This window comes from Eumetopias jubatus, unplaced genomic scaffold (assembly GCF_037043125.1).
Source record: "Eumetopias jubatus isolate StellerSeaLion01/CBP00866 unplaced genomic scaffold, mEumJub1_p1.0 scaffold_1, whole genome shotgun sequence".
Classification (NCBI taxonomy): domain Eukaryota; kingdom Metazoa; phylum Chordata; class Mammalia; order Carnivora; family Otariidae; genus Eumetopias; species Eumetopias jubatus.
In genome coordinates this window covers 38536231-38558619 of record NW_028274807.1, presented here as the reverse complement: position 1 = coordinate 38558619, position 22389 = coordinate 38536231, and the positions used below count along the sequence as shown (strand labels likewise).

The window sequence follows — 22389 nt, the reverse complement described above, 5'->3', positions numbered from 1 at the left end:
CGTTTCTGGGGGTGCCTGGGTAGCTTAGTCAGTTGAGCATTGCCTTCTGTTCAGGTCATAATCCCAGGGTCCTGGGATCGAGCCCCACGTCAGGCTCCCTGCTCAGGGAGGAATCTGCTTCTTCTTCTCCCCCTTGCTCATTCTCTCTCTCTCTCTCATAAATAAAATCTTTAAAAAACAAAACAAAACAAAAACACTGTTGCTGCTGTTGGGAGTAGATATGAAACCAAAGAGTAGGTCATTGACAGGCAATTGGATACTATTTGAATAGGGGTATATTTATTTCCAAGCATTCTAATACTATATTTCCCATCCTCATCTAATTGTATAAGTTGTACACATATTCCAAATGTACACATAAGTACTTTCGGGCAGATCAATGAAGAAAAGTGAAAAGCAAAACTCCCTTGCTATGCCCTCGCCCTGATCCTTCCTTCACAGCTCCAGATGCTGACTTCTGAGATTACGAGGAGGAAGAAAGCAAAAAGCAAACAAACAAAACAACAACAGAACCTGAAGCAAAGGGGGGGGGAGCAACAGACTGACTTGGGAAATAATATGTGAAAGAACAGGAGTGGAGATGGAAAGAAAAGTTAGGAAAGAAATTCTTTTGTTAGATACACAGAATCAGGACTAAAGAAATTAGGATTTTATACTTACAGCTGACTAGAGTCTATTACACTTCTTTCTCTAGTTAAGAGTACTGAACTTATAGCCAAAAGCTCTTACTGAAGCTGTAATAGCGAAATGTACTGTCACACGCAGCATACAGCAGTTGAAAAACGTTTTCTATAAGCAGTTTAAGCTTATCAGAAAGTAAGAACTAGGAAAGTGAATCGCACAGAATATATGTAGTAAAGCTACTATGAAAAGGTTTGTTCCTTTCAAAGTCTAAAATGCCTTAAATGTTTCCTAAAAGATAAAGTAAAATAATGGATTAATTTACTGAATGTTCATTAAATCAGTGTGTTTGCATCTTTAGAAAATAATACTGGAAGAGAACAGTTTTAAAATATCAAAACTTTGATAAAGTGTGAATTCACTTAGTGTGTTAAAATTATAATATACAATTGAGGAAGTTGAAATTTCAGGCTTCTGCCTTCATATTCTTTTAGAAAAATTCCTCATGTAGTAATAAGAAATCTATACTTAAATAAAAGAAACTCTTAGAAATAACTTTTTAGTAACTTAATTTGATTGGCACAGAAACTATCCTATATCGTTTTACATGGAAAACATTTAAATGTCTCCTATTAAAATTTAAACAAATTGCAAATCAACTGGAAGCTTTTAAAAAAATCAAATAAATGACTTTCAGCTCAACCTAGACTGTTACTATATTAGAAAGATCAGATTGCTGTCAAATAGTCTTTGAGTAATGCATATCTGGGTAATCTACTCTTGAATTTTGTATAAAAATAGATTTTCTATGAGTCAGTTTGTTTATAAACATGAATGTCAAAAGTAACATTTAAAGTCGAAGCGATGTTAGAACCTATATATTCTAATAATGAAATCACTTTACAATTGAAAATGTTGAAACATCTCACATTCACAAATTATGTATCATAGGGCCTACATTAGAAATGTAGATGTGATTTCCCTTCTTACAAAAATGATTTCCCATTTAACTTTTAAAACTTGGGGATATTTTGAGGATGCTTCAATATTTTCAAAGATTTTCATCGGAGAACTAAGTTCAGAAATGTGTAACATCTATCAGTCTCATGATGTAAACAGTGCCTGATTAAGCCCACTTTCCTTTCAGGTTGAAATATCTTCTTACTAGAAAAAGAAGGAAAAAAAAAAAATCACAGCTGGAAACCTTCCCAGAAACTTCACTAGATGACAACGAAAAAGACCAGCCTTCCACAGATACTTAATGAAGACATGGTTCAGGGGATTTCTGTTCTAAAGATCACTTTGCCCACCAAGAAAAGACAAAAACAGTGGATTTCTTCAGTTAAAGCCTGAAATAGAAGCAAGATAGGAGAAAAAGTGAAAAACTTTAGTGCTCATTAAATCACTTACAGTGGTTTTCCTTTGGATTCACAAGTCAAAATTAATGGCTGTCCTTCTTGTGGAAAAGGAGTAGATGGTATAATCTTAACTGATGGTGTATCTAGAAAAAAAAGGAAAAGGAATATTAAGAAAGGTCACTAAATACACATACGTATATATATTTAATAATTGTACATCATGGTGTATGTTCAGGCTTTATCTTATTATTGTGTACATTTACAAGGGATTTCTAAGATTTGATGTAACAGTATACAATTTTAAGAAGCTACCATCCTGTCTATGGAAAGCTAACAAAAATATCTGAATATCTTATGAACCCCACTGTTGTATTATTTCTGAAATCTGAATATAAAACTGAAATTGCAAAATGTGGTTCAGATGAATATCAAACATTCCATACAATTGTTTTTCAACTATTTATAGATGGCTATGAATACTATTATTATGGACCGAACACATTCATGTACATTTGAATAACAACACTCTTCTGTTGCAGGAATACCAGGACTCACAATAAAGAATCCTCAAAAAACTCAGGATCAACTACGGTCTCATACGCATTATGCAGAATCTTTTTTGAAAATGCAGTAATGCAGCACTTAGCACATGTTGTTTGCTCTAAAGTACAGTTAGCAAATAATTTAAAATAATTATATAGAATATTACTAAAAGTTAACTTTTTGTTATATATACTGCAACATAATTGTTACATATTTTTTTATTTCCATTTAACAATGAAATCATCCTTGGTGAAAGAGGATTCAAAAATTAAGACATTAATATTTATGGCTTTTGTGCCAGGTTTAATACTGTTTAATCAACACAGAGACACCTATTTCATAGAAGAAATGGAAAATTAAAACTTAAAAAAAGAGACAATGTAAACATGCTGGTTGCTTTATGAGACTTTGCTAGTCCTGGCATTGTGTGGCCAACACAACACGGAATTCCTGTCAACATGGAACTGCCTCCTGCTCTTATGTCTACATCCTCAACAATAAGCAAAATGGCTCTGAATGCTCCAGATAGTCATGATTATTTTCGCCCTTCCCTTAGCATGATAGAAGAACTGAACCACTCCGGGGTTATACCCACTCTGATTTTGAACCAATTAAATAAGTATCTATCAACAGTGTAACTTTCAGGTTACTTTTAGGTTACTTCAGGAAAATATTATTCAGATTTGTCATATATTGAACAGTAAACTAGGATCCTGTATAAATTATTTAAAGATTTTAAATACATTCTTTTTCAATACTTTAAGCAATAAAGTACATTCTTGGTAATCAACAGTAATATACCAGTTGCAAATAGGGATTCTTTACACAGTATGGTAAAAAAAATTTCAGTGTGAAATAACCCAAGGGGGGAAAAATTTGACGACATATGACACATATTCATCATACTTTTTTAATCAGTAGGAAAAAATACTTTAATAAAAGATTAAATTGTACTTCAGTAATTTTTTGATTTTCACCATCACATTTATGGACTCAGTTATTGACTAGAATGATTATATAATTTTTTCTTCAAAGCAGAACACTTCAAAAAGTGAAGGCTGAATGTCAACAATTATACAGGGTAACAAGTGTGAGTCAGAGTGATTCTGGAAAATGAGGTCTATTGTCTTTTGAACTTTGACCATATATGCATATAGCAGAATGTAATTTCATCCTGACAAATAGAAGCAAGCTTCAGTTCCAGAGGAAAAATGTAGGAGAAAAAAGATCAGAAAGTATGATCCTAGGAAAGAGAGTTGTGTTAATTTGGGTGTCTGTGATGGTTAATTTTGTGTCAACTTGACTGGATCATAGGGTGTCCAGATACTTGCCTAAACATTATTCTGGGTATTTCAATGAGAGTATTTTTATAAGAGACCAACTTTTTTTTTTTTTTAAGATTTGATTGATTGCTTGATTGATTGATTTAGAGAGCACAAGCATGGGAAGAAACAGAGGGAGAATCTTAAGGAGGCTCCATGCCCAGCGTTGAGCCCAACCATAGGCTTGATCTGACAACCTGAGCTGAAATCAAGAGTCAGACACAACCCACTGAGATACCCAGGTGCCCCTCTAAGAGATTAACATGTAACTCATACCGAGTGAAACAGATTGCTCTCCCTAATGTGGATGGGCCTTGTCAGATGAGTTGAAGGCCTGGATAAACCAAAAAAGCTGATCCTTCCCCAAAGAGGGGAGAATTCTTCTGTCTGATGGCCTTCAAGCTAGAAGATCAGCTTTTTCCTGTTTTTGGTTTCAAACTGGAACTAAATCATCATCTTTTCTGGGTCTCTAGCTTGGCAGCTCAGCCTGCAGGTCTCGGGATTTGCAGCCTCCATAACTGTGTGAGTCAACTTCTTAAAATAAATCTATTTTTCTATGTATACATTTTATTAGTTTTGTTTCTCAGGAGAACCTTGACAAATACAGAAATCTAAGAAGCAGATCCTGAGACCCATCTTTTATGGGTGTGATATAAGGAAGGACTGGAAAGTGAGACAGGAAAGGAAGGAAGTAAATAAAGATTGTGCTATTGAGCAGATGACACAGTGAGCAACTGGGATTCAATTCTGCCATGGAACTCTGAGATACAATGTAAGGCATGCCTCTGTGTTATCTTATCTGATGAGCAAGGGACAGGAATGTTTAGGGAATATTTACCAATTTTCATTAGTGTTCGTTTGAGGATGACTCTGGAGGGAGGAAGAATGTTATTTCCCTGGCACACTTAGTCTATTCAGTGCACAGAAATGGTGTATGCAAAAGGGATATGGGCAAGTCACCACTAGTATCTGCTTCATTAAGGTAAAATCTTAAGAGCAAAGATTAACCATTCAGGGTTTTAACAGGCAGATAGCGGTTAGAATAGAGGAAAACAGAATATGGCCCGGTTTCTCTTAGCTTTACCAGTTTTTGTTTAAGCAATTTATTAGAGGTGAGAATTTGTATCACAAATTGTCCCCATTGGGATGATTCAGGATTCCTTTTATATTTAAATTCCAGAATTTTAATTATAAGAAAATACTAGAGCAGATAATATGTTTTGCATGTATTTCAATGGAACTTTCGGGAAGACCACCAAATAACCTCTAAATTAACCAAAATCAAGGGATATGATACAATGCTCTTTTATTTTACTTCAGAATTATTCAAAATGTTTATTAGTTTCTATGCCTATAAATTATTTTTGCTAGATTTCACAACACCCCCCCTCTCTGCAGCCCCTTATCCCCAGTGTTTCTGATTCAGCTCTTACATCTTTGGCTACTCTTTCTCAGGTTCTGTTGTCTTTTTGCATTTAGCCTTTAAATACTGAGATCACCAAGAATGGAATTCATGATCTGTTCTCATGTTAATTCTCGCTGGGTCCTTTCAGCCACACCCATGTCTTTAGTTTCTACCTACTAACCAATCATTCTCAGGTTTATATCCGAAAGGCAGCTCTGTACAACAAGCTACACTTAAATATATGCAGCACCTATCTGACATGCCCCCTCAGATGTCTAAAAGACATGGTGCCTTCACCACGTCCAAAATGAACTCAAGCTCTCCAACCCTTACTTCGTGTTCTTCATTCAGCAATCTCTAGTTCTGTAGATACTACCAGCCTCCATCCAGCTCCATACACCAGACACCTCCTGTTTCCTTGTATTTCTATCTTCAACCAATTAATCAAGTCTGGTTGATCTATGTCCTGAACAGTTTTCAAATCTACTCATTTCTTTCTTATAGCTCCACAACTACTTCTTTTATCTAGTTTACAGCAACAATGAAAGGTCTCTCTCTGTCTCGTGTCAGCTTTCATCTCCCTAAAATCTGATTTTTAAAACTAAACAAAGTTGTCTTCTCAAAACATAAATCTGATAGGGGCAGCTAGGTGGCTCAGTCGGTTGAGCATCCAATTCTTGATTTCAGCTCAAGTCATGATCTCAGGGTCATAAGATGGAGCCCCAAGTTGGGTTCCACACTGCATGTGAAGCCTGCTTGGGGTTCTCTCCCTCTCTCTTTGCCCCTCCCCTTTGCTCATGCTATCTCTCTGTCTCTCAAGTAAATAAATAAATAAATAGAATCTTAAAAAAAAAAAAAAAAACCAACATATAAATCTGATAACACCAGTGTTCTTGTTAAAACCCTGAATGGTTAATCTTTGCTCTTAAGATTAAAAGCAAAATCATTAGTACAGCCTTTAGGTCTCATGTGATCTGTACACTTCTTCACTCCCTTGCCTTTTTTTTAAAGATTTTATTTATTTATTTGAGAGACAGAGCACGAGCAGGCTGGAGGAGGGGGAAAAAGCAGACTCCCTGCTGAGGGGGGAGCCTGACACAGGGGTTGATCCCAAGATCCTGGGATCATGACCTGAGCCAAAGGCAGACACTTAACCAACTGAGCCACCCAGGAGTCCCACTCTTTTGCCTTCTAACATTCATTTTCATTCTTTGAATGAATTTTATACAAATTGTCTGTCTCCCCCATTCTGGGGGAGCTTATTTAACTCTTAAATCTCAACTCAAATATTTTTGCTAAGGGTATTCATTCATTATCTTCACGTTTGATCAGATGCCTCTTCTACATGTTCTCCTTCACCTTGGTATAATTTTTTAAACAGTCACAGCTATATCCTCAGTATCTTGCATAATGCTTTACACAAAATCTGCTTAATAAATTCTTAAATGAATGAATACGCCAAAGATTTTGTTATACTTTCTTATCCATTTGATATATTAATTCTAAAATATTAAAAAAATGCTTAATTGAAATCTTGGGGTCTGTTGTATGTAAAATTAATCTTAAATGTTCACATTATAAACCACTATTTCACAAAACAGAGTGACATTCTTTCTTTAGTACTTTGTGGATGTGTATTTTCACATTACTAATGTAATGCATTATACTGTACCACTTTGTGACAGTAAAAAAGGGGGTTAGTAAAAATGCATTATTATTATTATTATTGCTATGAATTTATCTTAGCTTTGTCTTCTATGTTGCTCACTTTTAAATAATTTCGTCTGTTTTAAAATGTCTTCCAGTAAATGAACTCTAACACCATATTTATTGAACATAATTGTATAGAATCATATATATTATATACAATATATAATGTTTACAATATAATATATAAAAACACACAGATGGCAGAGAATAGTAAATAATTAGGTTTAAATTATTTCATAATACAGGATATATACTATTATTATAAAACACTGCACTTAGTAAAATATATATATTTTTGTATGATTATTTCATTCCCTATATTTTGAGCATTCAGGATCCAAGATCTTAACCTATTTAATTGTATGTTGTCAGATCCTAACAAAATGCCTGAAACGTAAGAGTTCTTTAAATGTTGAATGAATAAATGAATGAGTTGCTTCTTATTTCTTTCAAAATGCAAGCAAATGAGAAAGTTTTTTATAAGAATATAGAAAATAGGGGCGCCTGGGTGGCTCAGTTCGTTAAGTGGCTGCCTTCAGCTCAGGTCATGATCCCAGGGTCCTGGGATTGAGGCCCGCATTGGGCTCCTTGTTCCATGGGAAGTCTGCTTCTCCCTCTCTCACTCCCCCTGCTTGTGTTCCCTCTCTTGCTGTGTCTCTCTCTGCCAAATAAATAAATAAAACCTTAAAAAAAAAAAAGAATATAGAAAATAGGGATATATGCATTCATCCACAAATTATTTTTCAGTGCTTACTAGCAAACAAGCAAAATATGCAGCTATTTTAAAAGCATAATGTGTCCTTTCTAAGGTTTTTGTAGGAAAAATATCACTCTTTAAAATCTATTTTTAGGGCGCCTGGGTGGCTCAGTCGTTAAGCATCTGCCTTTGGCTCAGGTCATGATCCCAGAGTCCTGGAATCGAGTCCCACATCCGGCTCCCTGCTCAGCGGCAAGACTGCTTCTCCCTCTCCCACTCCCCCTGCTTGTGTTCCTGCTCTCGCTGTCTCTGTCTCTGTCAAATAAATATATAAAATCTTAAAAAAAATAAAATAAAATCTATTTTTAAAATTATGAAAATGTGAAAGGAAAACATACTTTAGCCTTAAGTATTATTTCTTTTACTTATCTGACAAATTCTGGGTTTCATTTAGAAACAATCACAATTACTATCAAGAGATAGATTGATGCACAAATGATTCCTTTTTTATTCAAAATTTTAAAAGCTTTATGAACTTGACAGTAAGGACACCTCTTGTTTTATTTGAACAACTCCTGATTTGAATCAAAGTAAAGATATTGATCTAGTAAAATGGATTTTCTATATCCTTAACAAAGATTTTAGAAAGGAGAGAGGATCAGTGATGCAGCTACTAGTAAGCCACCTAATGGACAATCTTAAATGCACAAGCTCTTAAAATATTTAGTGTCATTGGTTCAACATTTTTATCCGTCACTAAAGGCTCTGTAGGTGAATAAAAAGAAGTTTTAAATCAAATGTTTTACCAATAAAAAAAGAAAAAAACCTACTTCTTCCATAATCAAAGAAATACAACAGAAATTTAAGATTATAAAAAACAGCCTGTTATGGATGATAAAAAATTGCCAAATAAGAGAAGCAATTGTAAACTAACATCTACTACTGGCTTACTGTATCATTCATTCCATATTGTATAATATATTGAATGAACATAGTGGTTTATAACTTAAAATGATGGTCAGTTGCATTGTCCATGGCATTATGTGGATCCTTGGTCAAAAGCAAAATAATACCTTGATCATTTTGTGTTCACAAAAGTTATTTCCTATAAGTACTCTCAAATAATTCATTTAACATTTATGTAGTTCCTAAAACATATGAGGCATAGTACTTTTACCCATTTCTATCCATGTTTCACCAAAAGTATAATATAACATTATAACATTGTACATTATAACATTCACAATGTAACACCTAAAGTTCTGGTGTTAGTTTTCATCAATGGTGCTACTGAGTGTTTAACATATTCTTAGAAAAACAAACTCATCAGAGCAGAGGTTATGTCTACCTTGTTCACTGGTTTATCCTTGGTTCTAGAATAACTCCTGGCCCTCAATTAAATATTTGTTGAATAAATGAATAATGGATTTTAATAATATTTTCCAACCACTAGTGTTTCATGAAATCAAATTTATTTGTCACAGCTATCTTTTAATGGTAATGAACATTGACCAAATACTTGGTAAATAATAGTCATTGTTGTAAATATTCTATATGTATTGGCTCAGAAAACTCTCTCATACAGCACACAAGGAAGGTTCTTTTGTTGACCTATTATGTAGAACATGAAAGTAAGGCTCAGAGGAGGTCACTTACCCAAGTTACATAATCATAAATCACTTATGCAGTTTGAATCTTGTTCTCTGATCTTCACTACACCTCAATAAGCTTATGTTTCCTGTTCCCTCTTAGATGACACTAGGGATTGCTAGTGCTTTTTGTAGTAACTTCCATGTCCTCTATTCTTTAAAATCAACTCTTTCTCCATCTGGTTGAATTGGAAACTGGCAAAAGATTTGCTTTGACGCCATATGATCTGCAAGTTATAAAACCTAACTGGCAATGTTACTGAATTCTATGTGTAAACCATATGTCAGTCTGTCTGTCTGTCTCCTCTTTTTTTTTTTAAGTCTTAACATCTCCCTCTCACATCTCTTCAACAGATGAAAATATTCTTTTGAGTGAAGGAGGTTAAAAGTACATTTATTTATTTGACAGAGAGAGAGCGAGCACAAGCAGGGGGAATGGCAGGCAAAGGCAGAGGGAGAAGCAGACTCCTCACTGAGCAGGGAGCCCGATGCGGAGCTCAATCCCAGGACCCTGAGATCAGGACCTGAGCTGAGGGTAGATGCTTAACTGACTGAGCCACGCTTAACCGACTGAGCATCCAAAGAAGTACAAATAAATTTCTATTCTAGATTCTTACAAAAAAAAAAAAAGTACAATACTATATGTGTATTTGAAAATTGCTAAGAAAACAGATCTTAAAACTTCTCATCACAAGTAAAATGATTTTAATTATGTGCAGTGATGGATGTTAAGTAAACATTATAGTTATCATTTATATATATATAATATATAATACATGTATATTCTGAATAATTATGTTGTATACCTTAAACTAATACAATGTTATATATCAATTATATATCAAAAGTATATACCAATAAAACTGGGAAAATATTTTAAAAATAAAGAAATATATTCCCTTATTTATTATCATATATCCCTCTCAGCAACATATTTCTCTTCTCTATAAAATAATACAGAACTATTCCCACAGCAGATTTTTATTAAGGGAAATTTAGAAACTTTTAGGTATTTTGTAAATGAAAGAGTTGTGATTCTTTGCTTTATAGCAATGTCATTATATAAAAGTTTCTGAAAAAATAATTTAATTAGCACCCTTATAACTATCTCTTGGTAATTACATTAATACTAAAGAAAATTAGTCACCTACTCAACTTTGTGAAGCCACTTTGAAGTTTTCTCTAAAATAATAGTTCTCAATTAGAGGCAATGGTGAACCCCACCCCCAAGGACATTTGGCAATATCTGGAGACATTTTTGCTTATTACAATGTGGGGGACATATAGAAGGAATACCATTAGCATCTAATGGATAGAGGCCAGGAAGTTTACTAAACATCCTACAGTACAAAAGACAGCCCTTCCACCACAAAGAATTACCTGGCCCAAGATGTCAATAGTACCCTTCTGTAAAATGTTTACATTCACTCCTATAGACCTATCTCTATTTCTGAAATGAAGGAAGTGCTGAATATTCTGAGGAAGGCCATTATAATATTTTCCTGAAGTTTACTTCAGCTACAAAGCAAACTCTATTCTCTATTTCTGAAATGAAGGAAGTACTGAATATTCTGAGGAAGGCCATTATAATACTTTCCTGAAGTTTACTTCAGCTACAAAGCCAACTCAGTCTACACCTCAAGGTCGACCACTTTTCATGTTGATATACCAAGAGTTAAGCAGAACCATTTCAGCTGCTATTTATTTCCTCTGTGTAAGACTGATTTTTTTCTAAAGTGTTCATTTTTTTTCCCGGTTTATAATTTTACAATAAAACTCAAACACTTAACTTTCCTTTTAACTCAACAACATTATGCAAAGAATGCTCAAAACTATCAGGTACTTTTCCTTCAACAGTCTGTTAAATTCCTTTTAATTCTAATGAAAAATGATTTTTGTGGCAATCTTTTACTTATTCAACAAACATGTACAAATTGTGTGGGTATAAGACCCATTGCTACTACTATTCAAGGGCTATACATCCATAAACATAGTAACCCATAGTAATTTAATCCAAATCAGAAAGATAAATCATATATAGTTCAAAATCATTCAAAATTCAAAACTGAAAGCAACATAGCTCTCCGACGGAGCATTATGAGTGTTATGGAGGAAGAAATTATATGTATTTGTCAGAAACAAAGAAAGTTACCCAGAGAAGTGGCACTTAAACCAATTCAAAGAATACATAGTACTTGAACTGGCAACATTTTTCTAGAGGTAGAGAAAATAAGGGAATTCGAACAAAGAGTTGAACAAAGGGTTGATGGAGAGAAGAATGTAGGCTGTATATGAGTTGTATGTGAGACATCTAGAAATAATGTAAAGTCTAGGATGCATTATCTCTAAAGAGGTGCCAAGAGCAGCATTATAGAGGGGTATATTTTCAAAGACCTCAGTGTCAGGCTGAAGAGTTTGGATATCATGTTAGAGGCAATAAGAAGCCATCTTAAGTTTGTAATCAAGTAAATATCAGGGTCAGAACCAAGGTTTAGAAGATATTTGGCAGCACATAAAACTGAATGGATTAGGGAGCTATTAGAAGTAAAACGTCTCATCAACAGTGTAGGAGGGTTCCCTTTACTCCGTATCCCCACCAACATCTGTCGTTTCCTGACTTGTTAATTTTGCTAAGATGTCCATCGGCAGATGAATGGATAAAGAAGAGGTGGTATATATATATATATATATATACACACACACACACACACACAATGGAATATTATGCAGCCATCAAAAGGAATGAAATCTTGCCATTTGCAATGACGTGGGTGGAACTGGAGAGTGTTATGCTGAGTGAAATAAGTCAGTCAGAGAAAGACATGTATCATATGACCTCACTGATATGAGGAATTCTTAATCTCCAGAAACAAACTGAGGGTTGCTGGAGTGGTGGGGGGTGGGAGGGATGGGGTGGCAGGGTGATAGACATTGGGGAGGGTATGTGCTATGGTGATTGCTGTGAACTGTGTGAGACTGTTGAATCACAGACCTGTACCTCTGAAACAAATAATACATTATATGTTAAAAAAAGAAGATAGTAGGAATGGAAAAATGAAGGGGGGGGAATTGGAGGAGGAGATGAACTATGACAGACTATGGACTCTGAGAAACAAACTGAGGGTTCTAGAGGGGAGGGGGGTGGTGGGGATGTGTTAGCCTCGTGATGGGTATTAAAGAGGGCATGTACTGAATGGAGCACTGGGTGTTATACGCAAACAATTAATCATGGAACGCTACAACAAAAACTAATCATGTAATGTATAGTGATTAGCATAACATAATAAAATAAAAAAAAAGAAGCAAAATGTCTCTATTGTAAAGTTGAGCCACAAGGAAAATCTTAAGTAAAAGAAAAAGGTTGCAGTAAAAGTACAGATAATAAATGAATCAATATTTTTTTGCTTATATTAGAATTCATAAATTTCTACAATTGTAGACTCTGTAGTACTTTACTTTAAATGAATTTTCTCTATCTCATTTATTATCCTTACATTTTGGCTTAAAATAATTGTTTCCCCAATATTTTATTCTAGTTCTTAGAATAATTTTAAAATATTTAGAGAATGAAGAAATGAAGGAATTTATAATTTGGAATTTAGAATAATTAAAATAATTATAATTTATCAAATGAAGTGCTCTTGTAATTAATGGTCTGATATGGTGATGTAAAATGCATAGCTTTAATTCAACGTTGATAGTGTTAGTTGTGCTCTGGGAGGCAGAGATAAATTTATTTAGTTGATAGCTTTGACACTGGAGATGAATTACTTAGGAAAAGGCATCAGGAAGGCCACTTGTTAGATTTCATGACTACACAGGAAATTCTGGCAGTTCTGAAAGCTCATTAAAAAAAAAAAGCTCCAAATCAATTATTTAAAATGAAAATGTAAACCAGTACTATGTTTCTAAACATTTTCAAGTTGTTTGTGTTTTTGATAAATTAAAGAAAATTTATTTAAGTCACCATGAATAGAATTCCTCACAGCGATGCAAAAAGGAACAGTAAATAATGAAATGAACACATTAATGTAAAGTTGTTTTAGATTTTATAAATCTGCCATGGGATGGCCTAAGCACTGAGTGTTTATTTAATAAACATACATTAATAGACAGTGCATAGGTTCAGTCAAACATGATGGCTTAATATAAAACTATACAACTTAGTGAAGGAGTTAATATCTCATTTCATGTTCATTAACCATTTAGTCAACTATCAAGTTTGGTTTTGTTTCATATGTTATGTAATCTTTAAAATGTCCCCTTTTGGGGCACCTGGGTGGCTCAGTTGGTTTAATGTCTGACTCTTGGTTTCAGCTCACATCATGATCTCAGTGACAGGATCCAGCCCTGCAAGAGGCTCCATGCTTAGCAGGGAGTCTGCTTGAGATTCTCTCTCCCTCTGCCCCGCCCCCATTCTTGCTCTCTCTCTCTCATTCTCTCTAAACTAAATAAATAAATCTTTAAAAACTAATATAAAATAAAATATTCCCTTTTATGTCATTCTGGTAAATTTGACAAAGGCCAAAATCATCATCATTCATTCATCATCAATATCACAATAACAATAAAAAAATACAGTAACAGTCTTTACATTTAGTGTATATTTTGAAATATGTTTAAATTGAGAAAAGCCAAATCAAAAAATAACTACAGAGTTATGGTAGATTCTGTCCATGAAATTTCTCCTTTAAGATAAAAAGATTTTATTTGTACCTTTTATTAATGGAAAGAAAAAATATTTTATAAATTATTTTTATTTTCCCGATATCATCAAATTTTTAATTTTTTATTGAGTATAGTTGACACACAATGTTATATTTGCTTTCATTGTACATCCTAGTGATTCAAGATCTCTTTGTTGTGTTCACCACAAGTGTACGTACTATCTGTCATCATACAATGTTACAGTATTGTTGACTATATGCTCAATGTTGTGTGGTTTATTCCCTGACTTAGTCATTCCGTAACTAGAAGCCTGTATCTCCCTCTCCTCTTCAACCATTTTGCCCATCCCTCCAATCCCTTCCGCCTGGCAACCATCAGTTTGTTCTTTGTATTTAGAGATCTGATTCTACTTTTTGTTTGTTTGTTTATTCATTTGTTTTGATTTTTAGATTCCAAAAATGAGTAAAATCATACAGTAGGTGTTTGTCTTTCTCAGTCTGACTTATTTCACTTGGCATAATCACCAAATTTAAGATCGATTTTTTTTTCCGTTTTGATGAATAGTCTAAATCCTGGGCAAAATTACAAAGCAAACAATCTCTTTATATATTCTTTTTACTTATTTCATAGGTTCTCTAGTTTGTAGTCTCAAGTTTTTCAATTCCCTTTCATAACGTATAGACCTCAGAGAAAGTATTTGCTAAACTTGTTTGCATTCATAAGGTATATGTTACCTTCCTAATAATAATAATAGAAAGCCAAGAACTTACCCTACATTACTTGATTTAATCCTTACAAAAAATATGAAGTAGGTACATTTCTCAGATGAGGAAATTAGGTTTAGAGTGACTGGCATAAAGTCACTTAGGGAAGCTTGTATTTCAACCTAGCCTTATCTGACTTCAGAACTTGAACTTTAAGCAATGCAGTTTTGAGGGGTGCTTGGATGGTTCACTCAGTTAAGTGGCTGACTTCGGCTCGGGTCATTATCTTCAGGGTCCTGAGATGGAGCCCCATGTTGTGCTCCCGGCTCAGCAGGGGTCTGCTTCTCCTTCTCGCTCTGCCCCTCCCTCTGCTTATGCTCTCTCTGTCTCTCTCTCTGTCTCTCTCTCTCTCAAATAAAGTCTTTAAAAAATGCAGTATTGATTTTAATCTGCATTTTAATTTGATTTAGGTCACACTACATTCAAAATATATTTTCTTTAGAAGTTTTTATCTTATTCCAGTGGTTGTTAACATGTATTTGGACGCCACACACTGTGGTCTTATAAAGCATGGTCCATCCCTATACGGCATAGCTTACATACCCCTCAAAGAATGGATAGACTCTGATCATCATTGCTCATGAGCTCCAGTGTGATCATTCTATGCTTTAACCAAAAACTAAATCACAAATTCTAAAATTGTAGGCATCACAAAGAAAACTGAAAGGCATTTTGAAGGGCAGAACAAAACTTTTGGCAATTCTGTAATAATCACTAAAATCACTAGCCTTTTTCATAAAAATATAAATAAAATTTCCCTTCTAAAAAGGTATGCAAGGTTAACCCTCAGTATATTGTTAGAGTGTAATGGCCTCAATTTTAGTTGTTGAGTTTCTTTTTTTTTTTTTAAAGATTTTATTTATTTATTTGAGAGAGAGAGAATGAGAGATAGAGAGCACGAGAGGGAAGAGGGTCAGAGGGAAGAGCAGACTCCCTGCCGAGCAGGGAGCCCGATGTGGGACCCGATCCTGGGACTCTGGGATCATGACCTGAGCCGAAGGCAGTCGCTTAACCAACTGAGCCACCCAGGCGCCCTGTTGAGTTTTTTTTGAAACAATTCTTACTACTTTTAGAGAAAGCATTTCATGATTTGTGTCTTTTCTTAGAGGTCCTCCAAAAAACAGAGAGAATTCACTTTTCAAAATAGATTGTAAATTATTCTACCTTGCAATTATGATATGGAGACACTGGACTCTTTTGTAAATCTAATATACGTCATGAGATGATATTGGTGTTATATTTTCTGTAGTATGAAAAATCTTGCTACTTTAACATTCTATGAATTACTTCACCATGAACTTGACCCTAACTCATCGATTGTCCCCAATTATGCTAAAAGGAATGACATAACAAAAAAATGAAAGTATGATGAAATCATCTACAGTGGTGGTGTCCAATATAGTAACAACTAGTCACACGTGGCTATTTAAATTTCAATGTAAATTGATTACAATTAAATAAAATTTAAACCATACTTTTTTAGTCACAAGATCTATGTTTCAAGTGCTTAGTAGCCTTATGTAGCTAGACATTGGCTACTGACCATTTTGGGACAGATAAGAACATTACCATCATCAAAGAAAATTCTATTAGATAGTGCTGGTGTGGAAGGATTATGCAAGAGTGATATAAATCATTACTGTTGTCACATCCCTATTTACTTATAGAGTTGATCAGGTTTTGTTTTCTTATATGGTAGTAGAAAAGAAGTCTGGAAATAAAAACACCATCATTCTAGTTTTTTTTGCTTGTTTGTTGGTTGCTTAAAACTTTCATGATCTTTGAGAATTCTGAATCTTTCATTTCCTGCTCATAATGGCACGAGAAGAAAACTGACAGAGAAGGATATCTCAAAATTATTAGACAGATCAGACGATAAATTCAGAGAGAAAACAGTAGGACTCAAGAATCTAATGATGGTGAAACAGAAGTCTTCACTTATGAAATCCTAGACGTATTTTATTAAACTCAAAAATCAATAAGTAAACAATTTGTTTCTAAGGAAACAAAGGGAAGGACTTCACACAATATTTTACAATTTGATTTTGCTAAAAAGGAAATATCACGTTCTTTCATTTTTATGATTTCTGCACATAAGAACTTACATAGTTCATAAATGGATAAATGCTGAAGGCATTTGATAACAAAACAGTTTTTAAAATTCATTTTCTTTTTCAATTGAGTTGGTGCTTATAAATCTAAAAATGAAATGTTTGCAATTAAAGGGCAAAGATATTTTTATTGTCTTTGACAAAATTATGAACCACCAAAGTTTTTTAGAGCATTTCATTTTGATAATGCAAGTGCAAGAAGAACCAGAAACAATGACTAAATATAACACATTAGAGATGTATATTTGAAATCTGACCTCAGCATTTACAATACGGTATGTTCCAGGAGCATATATGACAGTTGTTACCCATTTTGGGTAGATATATCATCAAATCCAGGAAATATGGAATCAAAATTCAAGTCTGCTATATTTAAATTTTTATTTTTATTATGTTTTTATATATGCTGGGCCAACATGGGGCTTGAACTCACAACCCTGAGATTAAGACCTGTGTCAAGATCAAGAATCAGATGCTTAACCAACTGACCACCCAGGTGCCCCTATATTTATTAAACTCTTATTAAAGAGTATAATAATATTGTTTTTTACTATCCCTTTATTATTACATCTAAACATTATCAAAAAAAAAAACCTTACAACCTAAAAATCTAAAATAACGTGTCTCTTAGATCCAGATGGTAAAAGGGAATTACATTCGTTCCTGACATTATCAAGGATTAATACAATAAAGCTTAATATATTGATGTTTACATTTGCCTTAATTATAATATAATCAAACTTATAATGATTTTAATTATAAATTTACAAATATAGATAGATCTTGAATATTGAAGAAGAAGAATAAAGTCTGAGGGCTGATACTACCTAACTTCAAGACGTTATATAGCTACAGTAATCAAGACAGTATGGTATTAATACAAAAATAAATAGATCAAGGAACAGAATAGGGAGCTCTGAAAGAACCCCACATAAATATAGTCAACTGATCTTTAACAAAAAAGCAAAGACAACTCAATGAAGAAATGATAATCTGTTTAACAAATGCTGGAACAACCGGACATCCCCATGAAAAAAAAAAATCCAAACACAGACCTTACGCCTTTCACAAAAATTAACTCAAAATGTATCATAGACCTAATGTAATGTGCAAAACTATAAAACTTCTAGAAGATAATACAGGAGAACTCTAGTTGACCTTGGGTTTAATGACAACTGTTTAGGTACAACACTGAAAACATAATCCATGAAAGAAAAAAAATAGATAAGTTGAACTTTACTTAAATATGTTTGCTCTTGAGAAAGACACTTTAAGACAATGAAAAGACAATGAGGAAAGTATTTGCAAAGGATATGTGTGATAAATGAGTAGTATCCAAAATGTACAAAGAATTTTTAAAACTCAACCAGAAAAACAACCCAGTTAAAAATTTGGCAAAAATCTAAATAGACACCTCACCAAAGAAGATATGCAAATGAAAAATAGCATATGAAAAGATGCTCAGCATCATATGTCATATGGAAGTACAAATTAAAAGGAGATACTACCATTATTTAGAATGGCCTAAATCCAAAACACTGACAACTCCAAAAGCTGGTGAGGACATGGATCAACAGGGACACTCATTCATTGCTGGTGGGAATACAAACTGATGTAGCCATTTTGCAAGTTCATTTGCAGTTTATTACAAAGCTAAATATGGTCTTGCCAGCAATTCTATTTATGGTATAAGATAAACATTTAGATTTCTAAAATTTCATGTTTTAGTCTTAGTGACATTAATATACATTGCCTCTTCATAATCAATCTTTTGCCTTTTGTTAAATTTTTTTCTAATTAAAATTTGAATGTCATTTACTCAAAGAAGTTGAAAACTTCTGTTCAAACAAAAACGTGTATACAGATATTTATAGTAGGTATGTCCATAATTGCCAGAATTTGGAAGTAATTAAGATATTTTTCAATAGGTGAATGGATAAACAAACTCTGATATATCCAGACAATAGAATATTATTTAGCAATAAAAAGAAATGTTCTATCAAGCCACAAAAGCACGTCAGAAACTTAAATGTGTATTACTAAGTGAAAGAAAACAATCTGAAAAGACTATATGCTATATAACTCCAACTATATGAAGTCCTAGAAAAGGTAAACCTATACAGCTATCTAAGAGAACAATGGTGGTCAGGGAGTTGAGGAGAGGGAAAGAACAATCTAGTGGTGAAGCACAGGGGGCTTTAGGGTAGTGAATGCATTTTGTATGATATTGTAACCATGGCTGCAGGACATTTCACATTGGTCAAAACCTTATAGAACCATACAAATTAAATTGTGAAGGCTGATGTAAATTATGCACTTTAGTTAACACTAATCTATCAATACTAGTTCATCAATTGTAATGTATGCACTACAATAATGCATGATATTAATGATAGGGGAAAATGTGAGGGGGGTAGGATATGGGTATATATGGGAACTTTGTACTTAGTGTTCAATTTTTCATAAACTGAAAACTGTTCTTAAAAATAAAACCTATTAATTAAAAAAAAAGTCTTTTGGACCCAGATGGTAAAGAGTAATGACGACCTTTCTGATATATTAAAAGATAATCCAATAATTTTCAATACATCAATTGATTATAGTTTTCTAACCATATATTTTTCTCTTAGAAATGTGTGTGTGTGTGTGTGTGTGTCTACATGTATTATAGTTCAATCAGGAGATAGAACTAGAACAATTTGAAACACTTGGGATGTTAAATATGTAGTCACTTCAGAAAAATCAACCTTGGGGGCTCCTCGGTGGCTCAGTTGGTTAAGCAGCTGATCTTCATTTTGGCTCAAGTCATGATTGCAGGGTTATGAGATTGAGCCCTGTGTTGGCTCTGTGCTGGGTGTGGAGCCTGCTTAATATTCTCTCTCTCCAATAGAAAAAAAAAAAAAAAAATTCTCTCTCTCCTTCTCCTTCTGCCCCTCCCCCCTCTAAAAAAAAAGAAAAGAAATATCAACCTTGAACTATATTTTAAAAACAGATTTATAAAAGAGAATGTTATTTAATCAGAAGTTAAAAATATTGGGGGCGCCTGGGTGGCTCAGTCGTTAAGCGTCTGCCTTCGGCTCAGGTCATGATCCCAGGGTCCTGGGATCGAGCCCCACATCGGGCTCCCTGCTCCGTTTGAAGCCTGCTTCTCCCTCTCCCATTCCCCCTGCTTGTGTTCCCTCTCTCGCTGTGTCTCTCTCTGTCAAATAAAATCTTTAAAAATAAAAGAAGTTAAAAATATTGGATATCACTTATGCTTATTTTCTCAATATTAGCTTTTCCTTGTCAAAATAATTTCTTATCCAGTTTTTATTATTGATTAAATTGACTTAAAATTAACTGCAAAAGATACATTGTCATCTGTACAATACATACATTCCATCATTTGGGAGTTATTTTTGACTGCCTTTTTACGAAGATAATTTGTGTGCTTAAAATAATGTTAAAACTTCTAAAATAAGCTTGATTAGAACTTCATAATAACCTTGATTAGGAAAGGCCAGTTAGGAATATATTGTATTAGGAGGGTATGTGCTATGCTGAGCGCTGTGAATTGTGTAAGACTGTTGAATCACAGACCTGAACCTCTGAAACAAATAATATATTATGTTAAAGAAAAGAAGAAGATAGTAGGAAGGGAAAAATGAAGGGGGGGAAATTGGAGGGGGAGATGAACCATGAGAGACTATGGACTCTGAGAAACAAACTGAGGGTTCTAGAGGGGAACGGGGTTGGGGGGGTGGGTTAGCCTGGTGATGGGTATTAAAGAGGCCATGTATTGAATGGAGCACTGGGTGTTATACACAAACAATGAATCATGGAACACTACATCAAAAACTAATGATGTGATGTATGGTGATTAACATAACATAATAATAAATAAATAAATAAATAAATAAATGAATGAATGAATATATTGTATTAGTTTAATATATGATTTAATTTTTGTTAAAATTTGGAATTTCTGCTCACAAATATATACTCTTGAGATTTAATAACAAAAAATGTTTACTTCTATTAATAACAGAAACTTTATAGTAACATATTGAGTCCTTGCACTCAGATCACTTAAAATATTTGGTGACTCAATTACTTTAAATAATTCAATATTTCAGGGACAAATAAAATATTCTTTTACATATAAAAGAAAAAATATGAGGGATTGGTGAAATAGATGAAGGGGATTTAGAGGTACAAACTCCCAGTTATAAAAGAAAGATATCCTGGGGATGTAATGTGCAGCACAGGGAATATAGTCAATAGTATTGTAATCACTTTGTACAGTGACTGATGCTAACTAAACTTAAGGTGATCATTTTGTAATGTATAAAAATATCAAATCACTATGATGTACAACTGAAACTAATAAGATATTGTATGCCAATTATACTTCTATTAAAAATTAAAGAAAACACATCAGGATCTCAAATAGAGGTTGAAACTTTATTAATGTAGATAAATGTATCTTTTTGTCAAGGAGCATAGATTACTTCATGATTCTAGCATGTATACATTTCATGAGCTTTGCAAAATATTTTGAAATCTTAAAAAATCCTTTCAAAGTATCCTTAGGCATTAATGTGGCATTTTGTTAATTGAAGTAACTATTTTAATTTTTGAAAATTTAACCTAAAGATAGTTCTCATTTCACCTTTCCTGACTCCTTTTACACTGGCCTCTGGACCACAAATAATTTGTGGTTGACCAGGCAATTATATAATCAGCATTTCACGAGTGAGATGCCAAATGAATGAGATATGTTATTTTAAAAATCTACTTGTAACACTCACCTTTCTAATAAACCTAGATAGCCTGAAATATTTAATCAAGTGTTTTCTATAATAAATAGACAAGTGGTAGAAGTATAATTAGTACAACAAATGGGGGACAATTTAAAAGACATTGACCTGGGCTAGAGAGTTTAGGGAACACTGAGTAAGTGGGAACTTGATTTTATAATATGCATATATAAACATTTATTTATATTATAAGCAAAGAATGGCACTGTTACCAAATGGTAAATACTAAACAAATATTAATGATAGCATAAGATTTCATAATTTGATGAATTTTATATATATATTGAATACTTATATAATATTTATATATTAATATTCATATTTATATACCATTGAATATTCTACATATAATTTACCATAATACACACATATACACAGAGACTTAAAATTTTGGGTTCTTATTTATCCAATATTGGCATTTCAATGCCATAGTGCCATAGTACTAAAATGAGTTCTTAGAACATTCATTATTCTGAAATATTTTACTAATCTGTCTCTTCTGTTTCTCCTTTTCAATAACAGCTGACTTTTTATAAAATTTTTGTCAGTGTCACAAATAGAAAATTAATGCTCAGTTATTTTCTTCTTGTCTGTGTTTTGTTCATATTTCTTTCTGTTTGTGCAGATACATTATTCTTACTGAGAATTAAACTCTGACTTATACAATCTGTTCTTCTAAAAATTAAATCAAATAAAAAGTTATTGTTTTCAAAGAGATCTGCATAAAAATAGAATGATGAAT

General features: G+C 33.4%; 1 protein-coding gene across 2 annotated transcripts in view; it reads right to left on the bottom strand.

The window, feature by feature from the left end:
• CADM2 (cell adhesion molecule 2) overlaps positions 1–22389 on the bottom strand; it is a 169092-nt gene that overhangs the window by 109529 nt on the left and 37174 nt on the right. For both annotated transcript variants that reach the window (XM_028114859.2, XM_088024782.1), the window contains exon 4: positions 2032–2122. In XM_028114859.2, coding sequence (XP_027970660.2) covers positions 2032–2122 — 91 coding nt within the window. The remainder of the gene's footprint in view (positions 1–2031; positions 2123–22389) is intronic.